The following is a 25,804-nucleotide window of genomic DNA, read 5'->3' as shown; positions in this document are numbered from 1 at the left end:
TTCTAGAATAATGAACACCAACACTTCTTAAAGTCTTCCCAAAAATTGAAAATTGAATTTAAGGGAAAACTTCCAAACTCATCCTATAGGTGGTCAACAATAGCTTGATATCAAAGCCAAAACCAAAACCAAAACCAAAAAAAAAACTCCTAAAAGCAAGTATCCCTTATGAATATAGATGCAAATATCCTCAACACAATACTAGCGATAATATGCTAGTTATACACTGTGGCCAAGTGGAATTTATCCCATTCCTGTGAGGGTGTTTCAATATATGAAAACCAATGTAATGTCCTACATTAATAGAATGAAGAGGAAAATCTGAATAATCATATCAATTGATGCAGAAATATGTCTGAGTTAAAACTATAAATCTCTTAGAACAAAACATAGGTGTAAATCTTTGTGACCTTAGATTAATGGTTTCTTTGATATGATACCAAAAGTATAGCAATAGTAGAAAAAATAGACAAATTGGAATTCTTCAAAATTAAAAACTGTTTTGCTTCAAAGGGCACCATCAAGAAAGTAAAAAGACACCTACGAAATGGGAGAATATGTTTATAAATAACATATCTGATAAGTAACTTGTCTGAGTCCTTTTGCTATAAGGAATTCCATAGCTGAGTGGCTTTTACACAACAGAAATGTATTTCTCACAGTTCTTGAGGCTGGAAAGTACAAGATCAAGGTGCTGGCAGATTCCATGCCTGGTGAGGGTCCACTTTCTGGTTCTTAGATGGATGTCTTTTCACTGTGTCCTCACATAGCAGAAGGGGCAAGTGAGCTCTCTGGGCTCTTTTATAAGGGCACTAATCCCATCTGTGAGGACTCTGCCCTCATGACATAATCATCTTCCAAAGGCCCCGCCTCCAAATACCATTACATTTGTCATTAGGGTTTGACATGTGAATTTTTGTTGGGTGGGGGACACACCAACATTCAGACCATAGCAGAGTTTGTATTTAGAATATATGAAGCACTCTTACAGTTCAACAATAAAAAGAACCCCACTGTTATGGACTGAGTGTGTCCCCCACCCCACCAGATGCATATGTTGAAATCCTAACCCACAACTGGAAGGTGCAGCATTTGGGAGGTAATTAGGTCATGAGGGTGTAGTTCTCATGAATGGCATTAGTGCTGTCAAAAAAAAAGAAACGAAGAGATGAGTTTTCTCTTGGCTATGTGAAGACATAATGAGAGGGTGGCCATCTGCAAACCAGGAAGACTGTCCATCCCAGACATCAAATCTGCCAGTGCCTTAATCTTTGACTTCTAGATTCCAGAGCTATGAGAAATAAATGTTTGTTGTTTAAGTCACCCAATTTATGGTATTGTTATAGCATCCTGAACTAAGACACCAATTTAAAAATTTGAAAAGGATTTGAATAGACATTTCTCCAAAGATATACAAATCGAAAATAAACATGAAAAGATGCTCAACATCATTAAGGAAAGGCAAATCAAAACCATAGGTAATAAGTACCACTTCACACCCACCAGGATGGTTATAATCTAAATGATGAACAATAATAAGCGCTGGTTTAGATGTGGGGAAATTGGAACCCTCATACATTGACACTAAGAATGATGTGGTAACTAGAAAACATTTTGGTAGTTCCTCAAAAATTCAGACGTAGAATTACCATATGATCTATGGGACTTCCCTGGCGGTCCAGTGGTTAAGACTCCACGCTTCCACTGCAGGAGGCACTGGTTTGATCCCTGGTCGAGGAACTAAGATCCTGCATGCCACTCGGCATGGCCGAAAATGAATGAATGAATTAATTAATTTTAAAAAAAGAATTACCGTATGATCTAGGAATTCCACTCCTAGTTATATATCCAAAAGAAATAAAAACATATTTTTATTTTTTTGTCCACACAAGACTTGTACACAATGTTCAGAGCAGCAATATTCATAATAGTCAAAATGTGGAAACAATCCAAATGTCTCCCCACTGATGAATGGATAAATAAAATGTGGCAAAACCATGAAGTGGAATATTTGGGGCAATAAAAGGGAATGAAGTTCTTACCATATGATTCAGTAATTGGGTCCCTTGGTATTTACCCAAAGAATCTGAAAACTTATGTACACACAAAAACCTGCACATAGATGTTTAGAGCAGCTTTATTCATAATTGCCAAAACTTGGAAGCAACAAAGATGCCTTTTGGCGGGTGAATGAATAAACTGTGGTACATCCTGCCAGTGGAATATTATTCAGTGCTAAGAAGAAATTAGTTATCAAGTTATGCAAAGACATGAAAGAAATTTAAATTCATATTACTAAGTGAAAGCAGTCAGTCTGAAAAGGCTACATACAGTATGATATCAACTATATAACATTCTGGAAAAGGCAAAATGAAGGACACAACAAAACACTTGTTGCCAGAGGTTAGTGGGCAGGGATAAATAAATGGAACACAGGGAATTTCGGGGCAGTGAAACTACTCTGTATATTATAATGGTGGATTTGTGTCATCATAACGTTATCCAAACACATACAATAAACAATACCAAGAGTAAACTCTAGTGTAAACTCTGGACTTTGGGTGATAATATGCCAATGTAGGTTCATCACCTATAACAAATGTACCACTCTAGTGGGGAATGTTGATAATGGGGGAAGCTAAGCGTGTGTGGGGGTGGGGGGTCATATGAAAAAAATCTCTGTACCTTTCACTCAATTTTGATGTGAACCTAAAACTTCTCTAAAACATAAAGTCTATTTTTTTAAAAGGAGAACGAAGTACTGATACATGCTACAACATGGATTTTGAAAACATTATGCTAATGGAAAGAAGTCAGTCATAAAACACAACATATTGTATAATTCCATTTATGTCCAGGATAGTCAAATTCATAGAAGCAAAAAGTAGATTAGCAGTTGCCAGGGCCTGGAGTGGTTGGGGGGAAATAGCGAGTGACTGTTAATCATATTGATGGTAAGATGTAGTACACACAAATGGTAACTATGTGAGGTGATGGATGTGTTAATTAGCTTGATTGTGGTTATCATTTCAGTGTATAAATATACGAAAACATGTTGTACACCTTAAATATATATAATTTTAATTTGTCAATCCTACCTCAATAAAGCTGGGGGCAAAAAGGAATGATGGGGGGAAAAATGCAGTAAGTAGGATATAAAACTCTCAGCGTAAAAATATAGTCATTTTCAAAACTCTGATGCCTGGAAGGACAGTCACCAAATTGTTAACAGTGATTGCATCTGGAAGGCAATTGTATACGAGCTTCTTTCTGAAGAAAATGGTGACTATGGATTGGATGAATGGTGAATATGGCATGCCTGACGTATAGTGAAGGAATAACTGACAAAAGCAAACATTACTTAAATTTTTTTTAATTATGAAAGTTTAAACATATAGAAAGATACAGAGAATAAAAACCCACAACCATCAATTTAGAACTGGCCAGTTGTTTTTTAAAGAAATTAATGATTAAAAGATACCTCCCTTTGCATCCTTTCCTCAATCTCATTTTTCTCCCTCCCCAGAGGTCATCACAATTTGATGATTATTTCCATAAATGTTATTACACTATTTCCATATGGTATTTAGCCATGAAAAATATACATAGTGTTGATTTGCATGTTTTCAAACTTTATATAAATAAGTGGAACCATATCACACAAAATACCCTCTAGTTCGATTTCAATAGTTTCTGAGATGTATCCATATTGATAAAAGTATCTCTAGTTCATTAATTTCAATTCTAACTTATTTAAACCCTAATAATTGTTTTGCTTACCCTAAACTTTTCATTTTCACAAACAACACTGAAGTGGGTCTTCATGTACATCTCCCTGAACACATAAGGAGAGGCTCTGTAGAGGTTTAAGTGTGGAATTGCTGGGTCAAAGAGTATCCACATCTTCAACTTTACTAGATATTGATACATTATTTTTAAAAAACTATTTTCAACTGCACTGTATGAATATTCCTATTGCTCCACATCTTCCCAGTAATAGGTACTGTGATGCTTTTAATGTGATGATTTTGAAATAGTTCATTTTATTTTTTTCCCTTACTGCCATGATATACATTGTCAATTATTTTACTACTCCCAAATCCATCCTTTCTCTACTGGTATAAACCAACTTTATCATATGCAAAATTTCTACAAATAGATTAGATTCGATAATTTTCTTGTTCTTTAGAATTCACACTTCATAGATGAATTTCAAAACAAAGCTGTGAAATTAAAGGGCAAAAAGGCCCATTGAGGAATTTTGCTTGGAACTGCAGTGAAGTTGTAAATTAGGAGTAACTGATAACTTTGTTATCTTGAGTCTCTTCAGCCTAGGCTATATAATACCCTTCAATTTATTTTATTGTTCTTCCGTTTTCTGGGCCTAGAAAATCTATTGTTTTAACTCCATGAGGACATGGTCTTTGTATTGATCATGTTATCTCCTCATGTCTAAATCAGTGTGTGGCAAACAGTAGTTACTCAAAATTCACTGAATGAAAGTATATATATGCATGTGTGTATATATATAAATGTAGTCAAACTACATTTGACTGTAGTTTTCTTCCCTCAGTCCCCTTTTGGTTTCAATTTTATAATCACTTGATAAAAATTTATATACTTTTTCTATGGTAGGAAACAGTTTAAATGCTTTTGAAATCACCTAGATTCACCCATACAATGACCTGGGACTGATGTCTTTTTATGCTACAGTATAAATTTCTGTTTATTGGGTTTTTGGAGTTAATTGCAATACTCTCTGTTCTTTTCTTGATCTAAATATAAGTTCTGCATTTTTCTCAGTGAATCTTCATTTTCTTTAATTAGTTTATCCAATTGTTTCTTTAGAAACCTCCTAGAACTGGTTGTGTTATAGTTCTACTACTCTTGTCTATATCAATTACTCACCTAGAGTACAAACACTCCCACATACATTCTAAAGTTTTTAGGTTTCCCCAGTTCTGACCTGCTGCTTCCCATGATGTTCTGCTTTATCCACTAAGGAATCTTGTTTTAGCTGTAAGGATTAAATGAGTTAATATGTGTTGAGTATGTAGAACAGTGCCTGGTGCAAAGTAGGCACTCAATGCATGTTAGCTATTATTATTAAATTGAATATCTGCTATATTTGATGCACTATGTTAAGTACTCTGCATGCAACTTTCTTACTTAATATGCACCAATCTACAATAGACACTATTTCATTTAATACTCACATTTCTACAATACAGTATCCTTTATTACCCCTATTTTAAGAATTAAAGAAAACCCTGAGGTTTAGATAAGTCAAGCAAGTTACTCAAAATCACACAATGCTACAGTAGTGGTAGAGCTATGATTTTCCAGAATCTAAGCTCTTAGACCTGGGAGGTGCCTAGTGCCCAGAGAGACTGGAATAAAATAAGGCTGAAAGGTATCTAAGAACCAGATAATGAAGCTCCTCATAGACAGTTTTAAAGACTGTGGATGCTAGCTTAAGAACAACAGCAAGCCAAAAAAACTTTTAACTGGAAGCAGTGATGTGTGTATTCTTACACTTGAAAAAGATCAGTTTGGGTGCATGGTGGGAAATGAATTTAAGGGGACCAAATGTTGATACAGGAAAACCTGTTAGAAAGCTATAGAGTGATCCAGGTGAGATGAATCTTAGACAAGGATGACAACATTAGAGATGGAGAAAAGAGTATAAATTCCAGAAGTATTTTTGAGATAGTCTACAGGACTTGGTGATTGACTGGATTGGGTGGTGACAGTGACTCCCCAAAATGGATTCTCTGATGATGAGCAAGGTGTGCATGCTGTCTGAAGGTTTTCTTGCATTCCTTACATTCATAGGGTCTCTCTCCAGTATGGATTCTCTGATGTTGGGCAAGGGACCCACAGTAACTAAAAGCCTTTCCACAAACATTACATTCGTAAGGCTTCTCTCCAGTATGAACTCTCTGATGTTGAGTAAGGGATGAATCATTGCTAAAAGCCTTCCCACATTTAATACATTCATAGGGTTTCTCTCCAGTATGAACTCTCTGATGTTGAGCAAGGTAGGCAATCTGGCTGAATGCTTTCCTACATTGCTGACACTTATAAGGTTTTTCTCCAGTATGAATTCTCTGATGTTGAGCAAGGTGTGAATTCTGGCTGAAAGCCTTCCCACATTCCTTACATTCATAGGGTCTCTCTCCAGTATGTATTCTCTGATGTACAGTAAGGTATGCACGAAGGCTAAATGCTTTCCCACAGACATTACATTCATAAGGTTTCTCACCAGTATGAACTCTCTGGTGTTGGGCAATAGATGATCTATTGCTAAATGCTTTCCCACATTCAATACATTCATAGGGTTTCTCTCCAGTATGAACTCTCTGATGTTGAGCAAGGTAAGCAAACTGGCTGAAGGCTTTCCTACACACTTTGCATTCATAAGGTTTTTCTCCAGTATGAACTCTCAGATGTTGAACTAGGTGTGCATTCTGACTGAAGGCTTTCCTACATTCCTTACATTCATAGGGTTTCTCTCCAGTATGAATCCTCTGATGTTGAACAAGATTTGATCTCTGGCTGAAGGCCTTCCCACATTCTATACATTGATAGGGCTTCTCTCCAGTATGAATTCTTTGATGAAGAGTAAGGGATGAGCTCTGACTGAAGACTTTTCCACAGTCATTACATTTCAAAAGTTTCTTCTCTGTATAGATACTCTTGGGCTTAATAGCCATTAATTTTTTTTTAAAGCTTTTATGTGTGTTATGTTTATGTACTTTCTCCTCTTTGGGGATTATCTGTTGTGTATGAAGTAGTGTGCTGGGATGGAAACTTCCCCAAGTTTTGTTATATTCTTGTCCTCTTTCATCAACAGGGGCTTCTTCGTGAGCGATTGTCTTTTCCTTGAAACAAGCCTTCTGATTCACTGGTTGCCTCTCAAAGTGGCCCTCACATTTCCATTCTTCTTTCAATCTGGAGTACTCAAGGCCACAGCTTGTAAGTGTTTCTATTACTTTCTGAGATGATCGCACTTGATAAATGTCCTGCTTTGGGGTTAACTCTTCAGTCTCACACAAAGATTCCCAGTCTGAAAAATAATAAGAAAAAAAATGTCTACTCTATTAGGTACCAGAAAGTACATTTATGAAAGTAGTTCTGAAGTGTGTAAGAACAGAAACTGAAAATACATCATAGAGAAACTTGAGGAGGAATGATTAGAGTTATAAGAAAATCAATAAGGTAAATCTCAGGTCAAGAAAGACTTATGTAGGTGACTGGACTCAGTTATAATTTTATGCATGTATGAATAATACAGGAACTGAAATAATCTCCATTTTTACAGTTACTTCTTTCAAGAACATTCATTGAACCTTGTACCAGGTACAAGGTTCTATATGCTTTCATATTGGAGTAAATGAAGATCCTTACCTTCATGGATCTCATGTTCTTGGGGGAGACAGAAAATAAATGCTAAATAAGTAAATTTTATTGTATGTTAGAAGGTACTAAGTGCTATAGAAAAAGAAAAGCAGGGTAAGAGAGATCAGGAGTGTTGGTGAAGTCAAAGTAGGAATCATTAATAAGTTAACCTTAAAGCAGGACTTCCCTGGTGGCACAGTGGTTAAGAATCTACCTGCCAATGCAGGGTACATGGGTTCGATCCCTGGTCCAGGAAAATCCCACATGCCGCAGAGCAACTAAGCCCATGCGTCACAACTACTGAGCCCACATGCCACAAATACTGAAGCCTGCACGCCTAGAGCCCGTGCTCCACAACAAGAGAAGCCACTGCAATGAGTAGCCCATGCACTGCAACAAAGAGTAGCCCCAACTTGCCACAACTAGAGAAAGCCCATATGCAGCAACGAAGACCCAACTCAGCCAAAAACAAACAAACAAACAAAAAATTAAAGCAAAGATTTGAAGGAAGTGAAAAAGTTAGTTACTTAGATATTTAAAGAAAGAACATCCTGGGCAGAAGAAACAGCCTAAAAGTAGAAGCATGTTTGGATTGTTTGAGGAATAGCAAGAAGGCCACTGTGGCTGGAGAGGACTGAGTAGTAGGAGATGAAGTCAGGGGGTAAAGGATAATCAGATTATTAAAGCTTTATAGGCCACCTAAGAAATTTGGTTTTACTCTGAGTGAGATAGAGAGCCACTGAAGTGGTATGAGTACAGAAGTGATATCTAGTTATGATTTAATGAAAATACTGGAAGGTGGAAAGCAAGGGGAGAAGGAAGGGGACCTACTATTGTAGCAATCAGTGTGAGAAATGATAATGATTCAGACCAGAGAGATATCAGTGGAGGTATACAGAGGTGGTCAGATTCTAGGTATATTTTATAGGAAAAGCCAGGAGCACATACCAACAGATTGGATATAGAATGTAATAGAAAGAGATGAGACAAGCATGTCTTCAAAGTTTATGGTCTGAACAATGGAAGGATGGAATAGCCATCAACATTGATGGGAAAGGCTATGGGTACAGCAAGCTTAGGTAATGAGGTATAGAAGATCCACAGTTGAGATTTAAACATCATAAACTTAATATGTCTTACAGACTTTGAAATGGAAATGTTGAGAAGGCAGATGGACACATGATACTAAGTTTAAGGTAGAGGTAAGGGGTTGTTATCCAAAATATATAAATAGCTCATACAACTCAATATCAAAAAAACAAACAACTCGATTAAAAAATGTGCAGAAGAACTTCTTTTCCAAAGAAGACATACAGATGGCCAACAGGCACATGAAAAGATGTTCAACATCACTAACCATTAGAGAAATGCAAATAAAAACCACAGTGAGATATCACCTCACACCTGTCAGAATGGCTATCATCAAAAAGACCACAAATAACAAATGTTGGTGAAGATGTGGAAAAAAGTGAACCCTCCTACACTGTTGGTGGGAATATAAATTGGTGTAGCCACTGTGGAAAACAGTACAGAGGTTCCTCAGAAAACTAAAAACAGAGCTACCATACGATCCAGCAATACCACTCCTGGTTATGTATCTGAAGAAAATGAAAACACTAATAAAAAAGATATATGCACCCCAATGTTCAGAGCAGCATTATTTACAATAGCCAAGATATGGAAGCAACCCAAGTATCCATCAACAGATGAATAAAGATGTGGTATATGTATACTGATACAACAGAATACTACTCAGTCATAAAAAATGAAATTTTGCCATTTGCAACAACATGGATGGACCTGGAGGGTATTAGGCTTAGTGATAAGTCAGACAGAGAAAGACAAATACTGTACGTTATCACTTATACGAGGAATCTAAAAAATAAAACAAACAAATGAATATAACAAAACAGACTCACAGATACAGAGAACAAACTAGTAGTTACCAGTGAGGAGAGGGAAGCAGGGAGAGGAAAGATAGGGGTAGAGGATTTAGAGGTACAAACTACTATGTATAAAATAAATAAGCTACAAGGATATATTGTACAGCACAGGGAATAGAGCCAATATTTTATAATTATATAAATGGAATATAATCTATAAAATTTTTTTTAAAGTTTATGTATTTATTTATTTTTGGCTCTGTTGGGTTTTTGTTGTTTCATGCGGGCTTTCTCTAGTTGTGGTGAGTGGGGGCTACTCTTCATTGCAGCATGTGGGCTTCTCACTGCAGTGGCTTCTCTTGTTGCGGAACACGGGCTCTAGGCACGTGGGCTTCAGTAGTTGTGGCACGCGGGCTCAGGAGTTGTGGCTCGGGGGCTCTAGAGTGCAGGCTCAGTAGTAGTGGTGCACAGGTTTAGTTGCTCTGTAGCATGTGGCATCTTCCCGGACCAGAGCTCAAACCCATGTTCCCTGCATTGGCAGGCGGATTCATAACCACTGCGCCATCAGGGAAGCTCCTCTATAAAATTTTTTAATCACTATGCTGTACACCTGAAACTAATATAATATTGTAAATCAACTATAATTCAGAAATAAAAAAAGAAGTCTGGACTAGAGGTTTTTAAATTGGGAGTTGCCAGCATATAGGTGGTATTTAAAGAGACTAAATTACTAAGAGAATGAGTGTAGATAGCAGAGAAAGGAGCAAGGAGTGAACCCTGGAGCACTCCAACATTAAGATATTAAGGAAAAGAGAAGAAACCCAAAGAGATTAAGAAGGACAAATGTAAGCAAGAAAAAATCAGGGCTGAGAACATTAATACCACATGACATTAAAGGTTATAATAAAAATCAACTTGTTCGATGATTTATACTGAAGAAGTATAAAATACACTTTCACAGTAACATACACAGTTTGGAATATATTATTAAGAAATGTCACAAAGGGGATTCCCTGGCAGTCCAGTGGTTAAAGGCTCTACGCTTTAACTGCTGAGGGCACAGGTTCAATCCCTGGTCAGGGAACTAAGATCCCCCAAGCCGCGTGGTGTGCCCCCACCCCTGCAAAAAAAGACAGCTAGTAATAGTAACCATTAATAAGAATTATCTTTCTTTATATACAAAGTATACATTGGGACTTGCAAAACGCCACATATGAATAATTAGATAAATAAAAGAATAGAATATAGAATAGAATATAAAAGCTATGGGGGAAATTACTGTACTATTTATACTTCTTTTTTCAAATAAGAATATTATTTTGCAATTTTAGAATCAATTTTAAAAAGCAATAGAAGAAAGCATAAAGAAAATAATTAGTCTCAGAAGATATCTTTAACATTGACAACAACAACAACAATGAAGAGGGAAAAAACCCTAGAAATAAACTTTGTAAGAAAAGAACAAAAGCTTTACAATTCTAATGATGGACCACCCCAAAAAATTTGAATAAAGGGAGAAGATACACACTTTGCTTTTGTATATGAGGAACCAACAATGTAAAGCCACAAAGTCTGACTAAATTTACCTATTATGTCCGTTCAATTACAGTCAGAGCCTACTGTGATTTCTTAAAAGAACTGTGCAATAAAGAATTTGGCAGACCTTTGTCCCTATTTCTCAGGAGGTAACCTCTAAGCCATCTAAACTCCTGGAAGGAGTGTCTTTGTTATTCATGGTGAGCCCTTTGGACTACACCTGATGATTAATACTAGTAAGGTGACTCATGATGAGCCCCTAGATAGTTTTTGCTAATGAGATAGATGACTCAGGCTGGAGGCTAACCATGCTGTAAAGACGAACCATATGATTAAAGGGTTGGAGCTCTGCGCCACCATGATATCAGTCTGACTTTTGGGAAAGGAAGGAAGGCTGGAGATGATTGAGTCATGTTGGGTAATGATTCACTCAATCATGCCTACATAATGAAACAAAACCAAAAAACTCTGACACTGAAGCTTGCGAGAGCTTCCCTGGTTGGTAATATTCTTTTGAATGTTGAGATGCCTGGTGGGCCCTCAGGACAACAGAAACTTCACATTTGCAACTCTCCCAGCCCTCACCCTTGGTGTTTCTCCTTTTGGCTAGTTCTGATTTGTAGTCTTTGTTACAGTAAAGCTGTAATGATAATATATAGCTCTTGCTCTGAGTACTGTGAGTCATTCTAGTAAATTATTAAACCTGAGGGTGACTGTAGGCACTCCCAAACATGTAGCCAGCGGGTCACAAATGAGGGTGGCCCTGAGGATCCCCTAACTTGCAGCTGGTGTTTGAAATAAGCACAATCTTGTGGAATGCTGTCCTCTCAGATTCTGCAGTTTGGCAAACTCACTGCAAGAAAAAAAAAAATTTTTTTTTTAAGGAATTTCCTGGCAGTCCAGTGGTTAGGACTCGGCACTTTCACCGCGTTGGGCCCAGGTTCAATCCCTGGTTGGGGAACTAAGGTCCCACAAGCTGTGTGACAAGGCCAAAAAAAACAAAAACAAAAACATCATGAAAAAAAAAATTTTTTTTAAATACTAACATTCATCAAGAAAATAAACATGAATCCAGGATAAACTATATGTTAGCCATAAAACAAGTCTTAATAAATTTCAAAAGATTGAAATCAAATTAACTATCTTTTTTAATCATAAGGGAATGAAACTAGAAATCAATAGCAAAATAAAAATTGGAAAATCCACACGTGTGGAAATTAAACAACACACACTTAAACAACCAATGGGTCAAAGAATAAATCACAGAAGCGTTTAAAAATATCTTACAACAAATGAAAATAAAAATATGACATACCAAAATTTATGGGATGCATCAGAAGCAGTGCTAAGAGGGAAATTTATAGCTGTGAAGGTTTACATCACAAAAGAAGAAAGATCTCAAATCAACAATATTAACAAACTAGAAAAAGAGCAAACTAAGCCAAATCTAGAAGAAAGAAGAAGATAATAAAGATTTAAGCAGAGATAAACCAGATAGAGAATTTAAAAAGCAATAGAATCAACTAAACCAAGAGTTGTTTTTTCAATAAGATTGACAAAACTGATGAACCTTTAATAAGACTAAGAAAAAAGAGCAATTCAACTAAAGTCAGAAATGATTCTAGCCAGAGCAATCAGGCAAGAAAAACAAATAAAAAACATCCAAATTAGAAAGGAAGAAATAAAATTGTTTCTGTTTGTAGACAACATGATCTTACATGTAGAAATCCTAAACACTCCACAAAAGAAAAACAAACACCTGTTATAACTAACAAATTCAGCACAGTAGAAGAATACAAAGTCAACACACACAAATCAGTTGCATTTCTATACACTAACAATGAACAATCTGAAAAGAAAATTAAGAAAACAACTCCATTTACAATAGCATCAATAAAGAATAAAATATTTAGGAATTAATTAAGAATGTGAAAGACTTCTACAATGAAAATTATAAAACATTACTGAAAGAAATTAAAGATATAAATAAATGAAGAGGGGCTTCCCTGGTGGCGCAGTGGTTGAGAGTCCACCTGCTGATGCAGGGGATGTGGGTTCGTGGCCCGGTCTGGGAGGATCCCATGTGCCGCAGAGTGGCTGGGCCTGTGGGCCATGGCTGCTGGGCCTGCACATCCAGAGCCTGTGCTCCGCAACAGAAGAGGCCACAGCAGTGAGAGGCCCATGTACCGAAAATAAAAAATAATTAAAAAAATAAAATAAACGAAGACATTCTGTGTTCATGGATTAGAAGTTAATTAGAATTTAATTAGAAGGGGTTAATATCCAGAAGTTAATTAGAAGTTAAGATGTCCAAACTACGCAAAACTATCTAGAGATTCAATGTAATACCTATCAAAATCCCAATGCTTTTTCCAGAAATAGAAAAATTGATCCAAAAATTCATATGTAATCTCAATGGACCCTGAATAGTCAAAAGAATCTTGAAAAGGAAGAAGAAAGTTGGAGGTCTCACACTTCCTGGTTTCAAAACTTATTACAAAGCTACAGTACTCAAAACAGTGTGGTGTGACATAAAGATAGATATACTGATGGAATAGAAAACAGAGAGCTCAGAAATAAACTCTCACATATATGGTCAAATGACTTTTCACAAGCATGCCAAGACCATTCCCTGGAGAAAGGACAGGCTTTTCAATAAATGGCGCTGGAAAAATTAAATATCTACATGCAAAACAAAGAAGTTGTTACACCATATACAAAAATTAACCCCAAATGGATCAAAAACTTAAACCTAAAACTTAACACTAAAATAATCTTAGAGGGAAACATAGGGAAAAATCTTCATGACATTATAATAGGCAATGATTTCTTGGTTATGATACCAAAAGCACAGGCAAGAAAAAAGCAGACAAATTGGAGTTCATGAAAATTAAAGACTTCTGTGCATCAAAGGACATAATCAACAGAGTGAAAAGGCAACCCACGGATGGAATGGGAGAAAATATTTACAAATCATGTATCTGAAAAGGGGTTAATATCCAGAGTACATAGAGAACTCCTAAAACTCAACAAGAACACAATTAGATTATCAGACTGGACAAAAAAATGTTTAGCTATATACTGTTCACAAAAAGAACACATAGAAAGTAAGAGAGTAAAGGGGTGGGAAAAACTAAACTAAGGAAATATTAACAAAAGAAGGCTAATATAGTTATATTAATATTAAGCTAAATAGTTAAGGGAAGAATCATCACTAGATTTAAAGAGTAACAATAATAATAAGAATTCACCAGAAAGATAATCCCCCAAACGTATCACCTTATAAAATACTTGCAAAATACTGCTCAAAGAGATTTTTTTTTAAATCCATAAAGACACAGAAGAGTTGACCAGCACAATTAATGAGCTTAATCCAATGAACATATATAAAATGCTGTACTCCACAAGCAGCACACAGACATTCTCCAGAACACAGTATATTTACCAAAATTAACCCCTAAGATGTAAAAGAGGTTTCAAAGTATTTCAAAGAATGCATGTTAACTAGACCATATCCTCCAATCACAATGTAGTTAAACCAAACAAAAACCTTCAATTTGCAACTTAAAACTTCCAAATAATTCATAGTCAAGAAAAAAAATCAATAGAAATTAGAAAATGTTAAGATATACAATGATAACAAAAATGCTACATATCAAAATATGTGAACTATATTCCTAATATAGTCTTAAATGCTTATAATAGAAAAGAGAAAGCCTCAAAAACACTGAATTATCTAAGTTTAAAAGCCAGCAAAAAAGAGAAAGAGAAAATAGCATAAAAAATATAGGAGGAATAAAATAGTAGAGGAGAAATACATGAAAAAAATTTAAAGATAAATTAGAGAGGATCAGTGAAGTAAAAAATGTCTGAAAACATTAATAAGTTGAAAGATGTTTCTCCCTTTTTAGAAGGAAAAAGAGGTCATATTTACATATACTACCAACTTCAGATAAGAGAAAATAATGAATAATTTTATCTAATAAATTTGAAAACTTACATAAGAATTATAAATTTTTAGAAAAAAACCATAACTCCATGACTATAAGAATAAAAAACACAAAATCTTATAACAGAAATTGAATTATTAGTTTAAATTCTTTTCACACACAAAAAATCTCAGGCCAAGATGAACAAAGTTCTACCAAACATTCAAAAGACAAATTTGTAAAATTTTACCCAAATTCTTCTAAGGAAGAAAAAGAGGAATACTCACCAACAGATTTTATGAAACTAGGACAATCCTGATTCCAAAATCTGACAAGAAGAGTACATGAAGGGAAAAACTGAAGGCCAACCTCACTGACAAACATAGATGCAAAATAACTAAACAAAATATTGGCAAATAGCAGCTAGCTATGAATGGAAAAGATGAAGATGGGTTTGTCTCAGGAATACAAGATTGGTTCAACATTAAATATGTAATTCACTACATAAACAGATGAAAAAGTAAAAATCATCTAATCATCTACAGTTACAGAAAAACATTAAAACTCAAAAGCTTTACACAAACAAAACTCTAGCAAACAGTAATGAAAGGGTATCTACCAGAAACATTTAAACATCAGAATTATTAATTACAAAATATTAAAGCACTTTCATTGAGACCAGAAGTTGATAAAAATGCCTGCTATCACTACTTTGGTTGATACCATATTGGTGATCTAAGACAGGGTAACAGAAAAAAGAAATTAAGGGTATAAGAAATTAAAATAAAGGAACTGCCATTATTCACAGACATGCCTGCCCACAGAAAAATCCAAGGAAATCTAAAAATTACTAGTATTAATGGGAGAGCTTGGCAACGTTGCTGGATATAAGGTCAAAGTACAAAAGTTAACTTTATTTCTATGTATGAGCAACAAATTGAAAACACAAACAACATTTAACACAGGAACAAAACTAAAATGCCTAGGAATTAATCTAATAGAAGATGTGCATGGCCTTTATGGAGAAAATTATAAAACACATTTGAAGGAAATTTAAAGACCTAAGTAAATGGAGAGATAAACTATGTTCACAAATAAAAACAAATTCCAAAATTGATATATAGAATAAAATTTGGACCAAAAGCCAATAGCTTTTTGTTGTTTTCTAGTGGAAATTGACCTAAATTTAGTTAGATGGCCAAAGGGCAAACAAGAAATTCTGAAGAACATAAACAAGGTATAGGGACTTACCCTAACAGATATTGAAGTATCACATTAAAATATTTAAGATAGTGTGGTACTGGCGTAAGAAAAAATAGATCAATGGAATGGAACAGAGCTCAAAATCAGACCCATATATATACTATAACCTGATATATTAAGAGGTAACATTCAGAACAATAAGCAAAGAGAGTTCATTTCTTCAGTAAATGTCTGAGACATTTGATTTTAGAAATTAAATACTTCAATCTCAAAAAACAATTTCAATTGGATTATGGCCCTAAATGTAAAAGGAAAATCTTTAGAAGACAATTTGAGAACACCCATATGACTTCAGAATATAGAAAGGTTTCTTAAAACAAAATATCAAAATCAAAAACATAAGCTACACAAATCAAAACCACGAGATATCATCTCATACATTTCACAATGGCTATCATTAAAAAGACCACAAATAACAATGTGAAGAAAGGGGAACCCTCTTGCACTGTTGGTGGGAATTTAAATTGGTACAGCCACTATGGAAAACAGTACAGAGGTTCCTCAGAAAACTAAAAATAGAACTACCATATGATCCAGCAATTCCACTCCTGGGTACATATCCGAAGAAAACAAAAACACTAATTCAAAAAGATACATGCACCCCAATGTTCATAGCAGCATTATTTACAACAGCCAAGATACGGAAGCAATCTAAGTGTCCATTAACAGACGAATGGATAAAGATGTGACATATATACCTATATATATATATGTATGTATGTGAATATATATAATAGAATACTACTCAGTCATAAAAAAAGAATGAAATTTTGCCATTTGTGGGTATTAGGCTTAGTGATAAGTCATACAGAGAAAGACAAATACTGTATATTATCACTTACATGTGGAATCTAAAAAATAAAACAAACAAATGAACATAATAAAACAGAAACAGACTCACAGATACAGAGAATGAGCTAGCGGTTACCAGTACAAAGAAGGTATGGGGGAGGGACAGGATAGTGGTAGGGGGTTAAGAGGTACAAACTACTATGTATAAAATAAATAAGTGGGAATTCTCTGGTGGCCCAGTGGCTAAGACTTGGTGCTTTCACTGCAGTGGGCCTGGGTTCGATCCCTGGTCAGGGAACTAAGCTCCCACAAGCCACATGGCACAGCAAAAAATAAATAAGCAACAAGGATATATTGTATAGCACAGGGAATATAGCCAATATTTTATAACTTTAAATAGAGTATAGTCTATAAAAATATCAAATCACTATGTTGTACACCTGCAACTAATATGATATTGTGAATCAACTATACTTCATAAAAAATATATATATTCCCCAAACTGAACAGAAGACTTGAACAGGCACTTCACAGAAAAGGAAATCAAAATGGCCATTTATATATATAAAAAGATGCCAAATTTTTTTAGCAGTCAAGGAAATTCAGATGACAAGTATAAGGAGATAATATTTCATACCCATCAAAATTGCAAAAAATTTGTCAATTCTGAATGTGGAGCAATGAGTACTCTTACACACAGCTGTTAGCTGTTAGAAATGTAAATTAGTACAAGTAATCTGGAAAGTAAAATAGCATTATGCAGTAAATTCCTGGCTATATTCTCTACATGAACTCCAGCATATGTACACCATCAGTCATGTATAATAAGGTTCATAGCAGTAACACTTATAATAACATTAAACTGAAACAACTCAAATGCCCTTCAATGCATAAATTGTGATTTTTCACAGTGGAATACATTATATTTCAACAGGAAAAAAAAATTCAATAAAAAATAGTCACTAAAATCAATATGGATGAATCTCAGGAATATAATTTTGAGTTGAAAAAAGAATTATCTGTATACTATATTTCCAATATATTTCCATATATAAAAAATTGAAAACATGCAAATATAAGTATTTTGTTTAGGGCTATATGGCACCAACAATAAAGAAAAGTCAAGAAATGATAAGCAAAATTGTAGGATAATGGTTACCCTAGTGAGTGGTAGAGATGGTCCAAGAGTAGGGAGTGATATATCACTAGGCAGGGGCCCTTGAGGGCCTAAAATGGCACTGACAACCTTCTATATCCTAAGTTAAGAAGCAGGTACATTTTTTGTTATATTATTACCTAAAGTACATATTTAGTCTAATATATTTATGTGTGTATGATTTATTTAATAATAATAATTAATAAATAAAATTTAGCCATGTATTCTTTGATACTACAGTTCCATATCAAAATTTTTCCTTAGAAAACTGAACATGAACATAAAAGACTGGGGAGAGGTAGTGGAAGGGGTGGGGATGGGTTGGAGAGTAGTGTTGACAGAGATGTTTACAATGACCCTAATTTTCTTCTGAACTTTAAGTCCTTCATTTCACCTTAATGCTTCCTATGCCTATCTGAAAATCCTTCCTACACCACAAAGCTAACCTCTTAATCTCTTCTCCCTCAAATGTTTTCTAGCTTTTGACCTTTTTTTTTTTGGCCACACCACACCACATGCAGGATCTTAGTTCCCTGACCAGGGATCAAACCCATGCCCCCTGCAGTGGAAGCGAGGAGTCTTAACCACTGGACCATCAGGGAAGTCCCTGACCTGTGTTTTTGTTAAAGACCATCTTCCCAACTAAGCAGACTCCTCTCTCACCTCTCTCTGAGCTTCCTTCATGTCAGCTTTCTTTTCATGTGTGCCATTTTCAGCCATATTTTATCACTGCTACAAGCCTATCAACTATTTGATTATTTACATAAATGTATAATACCCTAGCATCTTGCAAGTACTCTGTTTAAAGTACAAATTCAATAAATGTTGATTAAAGGAATGAATGAACTGACCATTAAGAGAAAAATGAGGCATTTAGAGATAAACTACTACTATTATAATACTAGCAGCTAACAGCTTTTGAGCTCATAATATGAGATAGGAACTGTTGAAAGCACCTTAAAAATATTATCCCATTTTATAGATGACAAAACAAAGGCACAGAGAGGTTAAGTAACTTGCCCAAAGTTCCACTGCATGTAAGTGTTAGGATTTGAACTTGTTACTTCAGTTACAGCTGTTTGTAGTTCATCAGATTAGGAAAAGATTTTTTAAAGACTGGAAGAGGTTTATGAGACTGGGAAGGAAGGGGACTCAGAATAGATAAGAGGGGGCAAAATGTGAAAGGAGAGACAGTTTAGAATATCAACTTTGGGAGAACACACTAAAAGGACTCAAGCTTCTACTAAGACCTAGGACATTTGAGAGGAACATGCCAACAACAAAGAAGAGTGAAGAGGTGTGATACCTTTGAGTCACGCTGGGCTGTCACCTGCAAAGGTTTTTGCCTGCCTATTCCTCTTCACTCACCTGAGCACAAGTCTTTTGTCAGCTCTCTCTTTACCATCCAGGGCTCCTTCCCTTGTTCCAACAATAATATCACACTTGGTTTAGAAAAGCAAAGTCCTGCATATAAGAAACAGAATTTGGTCATGCTGTAGATATCCCAGAACTCACATCCAATTCTTTGATCATCAGGGAAGAGGGAGCTTGCAGTAAGCCAGAGAAAACTGTGATAAGGACATGTATTCAAAGGACAGGGAAGTTGAAGCTTCCAACACAGATTAATAATAGACCTGTTCACTGCCAACTCCACAAATATTAACCCGTTACTTTGGCACAGGCAGCAGACTTTCAGCCAAGCACTACAGATGCTATCCAAAAATTCACAACAATGGTGGTAGCAAAGTGCCCCTTATGAGTATAAGTTCAATTTTACAGGAAGATATTATTACCCAGTGATACCAAGATCCTGTAGTTCTCCAACATCACATTACTGTACAGATGCCTCTGAGAAGAATTCAGACAATCCCACTCCTCTTGGGAGAAGTCTACAGCCACATCTCTGAAGGTCACCAACTCCTGAAATGAAATAAATAAATGAAGTGAAACAACCTCATCTCTTCCCATACTCACCTCATTCATTCTGCCCCAGGCACACAGGGCTCTCCCATATATTACATTCTCAAATATGTCAAGAATGTTCCCCCTCAGGGCTTTTGTACTTCTCAGATCATTCTGTATATAACAAAAGCAATGCTCTTACCCAAGTTGCCTATTCCCCTAACCCTCCTTATTTTTCTACATGGTACTTATTTTGTTATTTATTGTCTGCTCCCCACCTCCATTAAAATGTAAAGTCCATGAGGGCAGAGTATATTTTTGTTTTGGTCACTGCTATATACCAGTTATAGAACAGTATCTGGCACACATGAGGCATTCAAATACTTGCTGAATAAACTGAATTAATGAATGAATGCTTTGCAAAGTTCAAGAAGCTATAAGAGGATCAAAAATGAGACCATAAAGTGCTTGCTGTATCTCTGAAAACTGTTCTAGATCAAGCAAATGATCAATGCCATTAAAATTCAAATACTATTATAGAGAGTACTTAAAATTTTGTGTAAAGAAATGAGTGTTCCACTCATAATACTGTTTTTTTTTTGCGGCACGCGGGCCTCTCACTATTGTGGCCTCTCCCGTGGCGGAGCACAGGCTCTGGAAGCGCAGGCTCAGTGGCCATGGCTCACGGGCCCAGCCGCTCCGCGGCATGTGGGATCTTCCCTGACCGGGGCACGAACCCGCATCCCCTGCATCGGCAGGCGGACTCACAACAACTGCGCCACCAGGGAAGCCCCATAATACTGTTTTTGCTTATAGGGGCTGAGTAAAGTTCTTAAAAACTTGGAGCTATGTTATGATTCAGCTGGATTCCAGGTTTCTATAATGTGACCACCTGATGAAAACTAACATACATTATGTGTTTGTGTGTGGGGACGGATACACACACACACATACACACTCGTAAATTGTTTTCTTTTCTTACAAAATTAGAAGAGGTGAATCTGTCAAAGCAAGATTTTTAATTGGGCATTTGATACAATTTTGTCATAGTTTAAAAAACTGTCTCTACAAAATAAAAATTCTTAAAGTGTTTTTTCAACACACAGTAACTTTTCTTCTTATTTAATTATATGAAGTAGTTTGTGAATTTCTCTCTCTCTGCCCTAGCAATAACATCCTTCATATATTGCAGAAACACTCCTGTTAAGAGTTTGTTTCATGTGGTATACATGCTTCCAAAAATGTTTCCCTTAGCTTACATAAATATGTATAATAAATGTATAAATTTTTTATATACAACATACACATTTTTTCACTGAGTCTTTAATTTATACAGTCAATGAAAATAATTACAATGTCAACATAAGGAGCTTAAACTCTAACCTTAAAATATTTGACCTCTAACAAAGAACCTCTTAAAATATTTGAACTCTAACCAAATACTTGGTTTCAAAATCCATTCATAATTATAATCAAACCAGTCTAAAGAAAGTCAACAGTTCCCTTAACGTTTTTGCCTTACAGAAACATGATTCCCAACGGAGAAGACAACTTTCCCTGAAGCCCTGTCATGTGGTGACTGTCTTATTTCTCAAATCCCTTGTACACAGCACATGGAGGTGAGGTAGGTGACCTCTTTGCTCCTTACACTTGCTTCCATACCATTGCCCCACCCTCTTTCCTAATATATACCTAGTTTTCAACCTCATGAAATCAGGCTATGTCACTATCACTTCTTGTTTCCATTATCTACCAATTCCTCGTAGATGCAAATTCTCTGTCATTACTTGAACACTTCAGCATCTAACTCACTGTTACTCTCTCCAATGGTACTCCCATTAAACATATGGGAGTACCCATATGTTTCAATATCCATATAAATAACCCTTCCAACAGCCTGGCCTCTCAGTTCTCTGACCCCATCTTCTCCAATAAGCCTGTCTTCCACACTTCTACAGTCGCTCACTTCACGATCATGCCTTAGACCTTGTCGTTACCAATAAGTACAAAACCCTCCATAATCTCAACTCTCCCACTCTCACTTCCACCTCCTATATTCCAGTTTTTTCCCTCTGGTACCCCAATTAGGATAATTCTTCCACCACACTAGAACCTACAAATCATTGATCTCACCACGTTTTCACTGTTCTTCACTCCCACATACCCTCACTTCCTAGAACAACCATTTGTTATAATCACCCCCACACATATACCCTCAACTGCCCGGCTCCCTCTCACTTAACTATACTCACCTGGTTAAACCACAGCCATCACTCAGCATACTCTGTTTCTGGAAGCTGCACAGCTGAACTTTGCTAGAGAAATCATGCTAATTGGTCTCACTTTAAATTCATGATCACTAACTTCCAGGGGGCCAAAATGATACATTTCTACCTACATACATGATACATTTCTCTAGTCCATTCATTTCCCCCACCCTCCTAAATGACCATTTGATACTTTCTTCTCTCTCCTCAATCTTCAATACCTCCCCCCCCAATCCTTTCTCTCAGCTAAGGATCTTGCTTTGTCTCACTGAAAAAACAAAAGCCATTTTAAGAGAATTTCCACAAATTCCCACAACATCTACACATCTACTTGCATCTGGCCCATAAACTCTAACTTGATCCTATTACTATAAATGAACAGCCCACTTTCCTAGCAAAGGCCAAACCCCTCCACTTGTATCCTAGACCTCAGCTGCTCTCAGCTTCGCAAGCAGTGTTCCAGCAATTCCCTCCTCTCTCCTCTTCATCTTCAATTTCCCTTTCTATTGAATCTTTAACATCAGCCCACAGACATATACCCATCTTTAAAAAACCTTGTTGACTACAGTTTCTCCTTCAGTTACCACTCATTTCTCTTCTTCCCTTACAGCTAAACTGTTTTAAAGAGTTGTCTATACTTTCCATTGTTTCTCTCCCTGAAATGAAGAGGAATGACATAATATGACATACGTAACAGGATCACTTTGGCTGCTCTGTTGGGGATAGACTAAAGACAGGGTGGAAGTAGAGGGACAAGTTAGAAGAGCATAGCAATAATCCAGGTGAGAGATATTGGTTTATACCAGAATGGAAACTGGTGGTAGTAATAAGTGGTCAGATTTTGGATACATTTTGAAGGCAGGACAAACAAAATTTCCTAATGGAAGACTTCTAGCTTGAACGTCTTAGATGGGGAAGTATGTAAGAGTTTTCTAATTGATTTTCCTGTTTCTATCCTTGTCCCATTCAGTTTATTTTCAATAGCAGCCAGAGTGATCCTATTAAATGGGAATCAGATCATGCCACTCCTATGCTCCCAAACTTCCAATGGCTCATTTCACTCAGTTTGAGACATCTAAATTTGAGGTATCCATTCCACAACGAAATGAAGATGCTGAGTAGGCAGTTGGATATATGAGTCTGGATTTCTGGGCTGTATACAATTTGGTAGTTGTTGGCATATAGATGGTATTTAAAGCTGTGAAACAGTGAGATCAACAAAGGAGTGTAGACAGAGCAGAAAAGAAGACTAGGATTAAGCCCTCTTAGTTAATAGGTGCTTAGCAAAAGTTTGTTGAATGAATGAACATTTGGACAGAGACCAGAATGAAGAAGTTGGTCTGTATCTGGGGGAACAGCATTCTAGGCAGAGGGAACAGTAAGTGCAAGGCCATGAGTTAAGAATGTACTCAGATCACTACAAGGAAGCTAGTGTGGCTGGAACCAAGTGAGTGAAATACAGAGTGGGAAAAATTAGATGAGGTCAGAGGGTTAGCCAGGGACGAGTTTATGTAGGACCTTGCAAGCCAAGGCAAGGACTTCAACATTTATCCAGAATCAGGTGGGAATCCATTGGAGGGTTTTAAGAAGTGACATGATTGGTCACCCAGAAAAGTTTCAGCAGAAGGAAAATTAATGTCTGCTTGTTTTGAAAAGCAGGAAAATATTTCAGGAAAGAGAAAACACCAGCTCACCTGGTACATGGCTTTAAGAAGTCCAACAGCCATTCTTTCCTCCCCTTGACTCTTCTCTTGGGAAATGGCAGTGTCCTTAGATGAGTGAGATGGGTAAGAGAACATGAGAAACTAGGCTTTCCTTGCAGCATCCAGAATCACTAGCTTAGAATTTTTCTGCTTCTCTTTCCTCTGTTGCACCCTTCCCTCCAATAGAGAGAAGGCAGAATGGAGACCTAGGAATCTTCTTGCATGCAATTTAACCTGTGCCTAAATCACTTCCTAATTTATTATTTTAACAAGAGATTTTCTAGATTTTACAAATAAAAACTCCAAGTAATGTAATCATTTGCATAAAGACACACAGCTAATAAATAACAGCACCGAGATCAGATAAAGGTCTTCCTGATTCCACTTTCCTTCTCCTCTCCAGTAGGTCAGTGGTTCTGAAACTTGGTGGCACACTGGCATCACCTGGTTAGCTTTAATAGATACTGGTGGCACAGAGTCTCACTCAGCGCCCCCCCCCCGCAAAAACAAAAAAAACAAAACACAACATACACACACTCACAGATTCTTAAAAACTACAGCGCCAACCACCATCTTACACAGATCACAGCGGCCACGGGTACGGGCAGTTTCACACCGTCACCCTCTCCCATAGCCCCCAGCCTCAAATACTAGGGTATCACAACCGGTGATCTCACACTCCAGTCACAAAGAAGCCGAGGATACAGGAACAACGGGAGACAGAGAGTATGCTCCCGCCCCCACTCACAGTCTCCCCTCTGTGGCACCAACCATCGACTCACTCGCACCCAGAGTCACACAGATACGATGTGTACAGGCACATTGGGTGGCAGGCTCACGCACCGTAAGGTCTCAACCCCGTCTCACACGAAGAGTCACACAGAAGGCCCGGGGACCGACGTCAGGGTGACCCACAGGCCGCTCCTCAACCCACTTCCTACCTGCAGAACCGAAGTGCCGGAAGACCAGGTTCAAGCCCGGAAAACTCGGGTAACCTCCTCTCGGGCCCACCTCCTCCCCTGACTCTGAGGGAACCCAGCCTCCGTGGGTCCGGAAAGAAGCGACCGGGCCTCCGGAGGACACAAAGGCGCAGCGGGCCCAGTGCTCGCGGGGGCCACTGGGAAATGTAGTCCTGACCAGAAAAAGGCTCGGCACCCGGGGGTTCAACTGCCACAGCTCAGCTCCTCTGGGGGTTCGTAACACCGACCCCTGTGCCCCGACTCTTGCCACGCTGACCTCTCCCTGGCCTTGCAGAAGGAGCCTGGAAGTCCCGATGATTCCTCTCAGCTCCGAGCCTGGGTCTGCCACAGAGACTGGCCGAGCGTCACACTAGACGGTCTGGGATTGAAGTGCGCAGGCACAGGGTTTCGGTTCACTTCCCTAAGCAACGCAGCAGAGAATTACAAGCCTTGGGCTAGTCGCAGGGGGCCGGGTGGTGTGTGGGCGCGCGCTAGTGCGCTCGCGTCTACACAAAGTGCGTGAAGAGTGAGTCCCTCTCTTTGAGCTGGGGACCTGAAAAAAGTGTGTGGTGTGTGGTGGGCAGTTGGGAGTGGAGTGCGCAGGTGCATTATGCTTCCACCCAGTCCCGCCTTCCCTAGGGCGTTCTTTCTCAGGGAATGGTTTACCTTGAAGGCAGGAGGGGAGGGGTCAGGGTAGAGAGTGTCATCTTGTGCATATGGTTCCTGTGTTTGTGATTTAGTGACGGTGGATGTGACTGTGTCCCCTCTTCCTAAAGTGGCTCCTATATCGGGTATCTTCAAAGTTCCCTACGTTCGGATACAAATGTCACATTTCCAAGAGGGCTTCCCTGATTACACTTCTCCCCCGACACTTCACGGCTCCTTAACCTGACTCTATACCCCCTTAGAACAACAGTGATTATATTTTAAGTTTTTATTTAAGTTTCTGTCACCTGACTGATTTTGTGAGTTAGTGCACCACCCTGTGATTCTGTCATTTTGTGTTTCTGTGA

The 25,804-nt window shown here is 37.4% G+C and overlaps 1 protein-coding gene across 1 annotated transcript; it reads right to left on the bottom strand.

Annotated features, from left to right (window-relative positions):
* Window positions 1-3,416: 3,416 nt before the first annotated feature.
* On the bottom strand, window positions 3,417-25,251 carry ZNF570 (zinc finger protein 570). The gene is made up of 5 exons (XM_024733891.1): window positions 24,774-25,251; window positions 23,824-23,898; window positions 19,754-19,880; window positions 19,329-19,424; window positions 3,417-7,069 (listed from the first exon to the last, which is right to left on the bottom strand). Exons 2-5 carry the CDS (start codon window positions 23,854-23,856, stop codon window positions 5,715-5,717), a joined length of 1,611 nt encoding a protein of 536 aa, XP_024589659.1. The 5' UTR covers window positions 23,857-23,898; window positions 24,774-25,251; the 3' UTR covers window positions 3,417-5,714.
* Between the last annotated feature and the right edge of the window lie 553 nt (window positions 25,252-25,804).

The sequence above is a fragment of the Neophocaena asiaeorientalis genome, unplaced genomic scaffold (assembly GCF_003031525.2).
Source record: "Neophocaena asiaeorientalis asiaeorientalis breed wild unplaced genomic scaffold, Neophocaena_asiaeorientalis_V1.1 scaffold280, whole genome shotgun sequence".
Lineage (NCBI taxonomy): Eukaryota > Metazoa > Chordata > Mammalia > Artiodactyla > Phocoenidae > Neophocaena > Neophocaena asiaeorientalis.
This window is presented reverse-complemented; position numbering and strand designations above follow the sequence as displayed.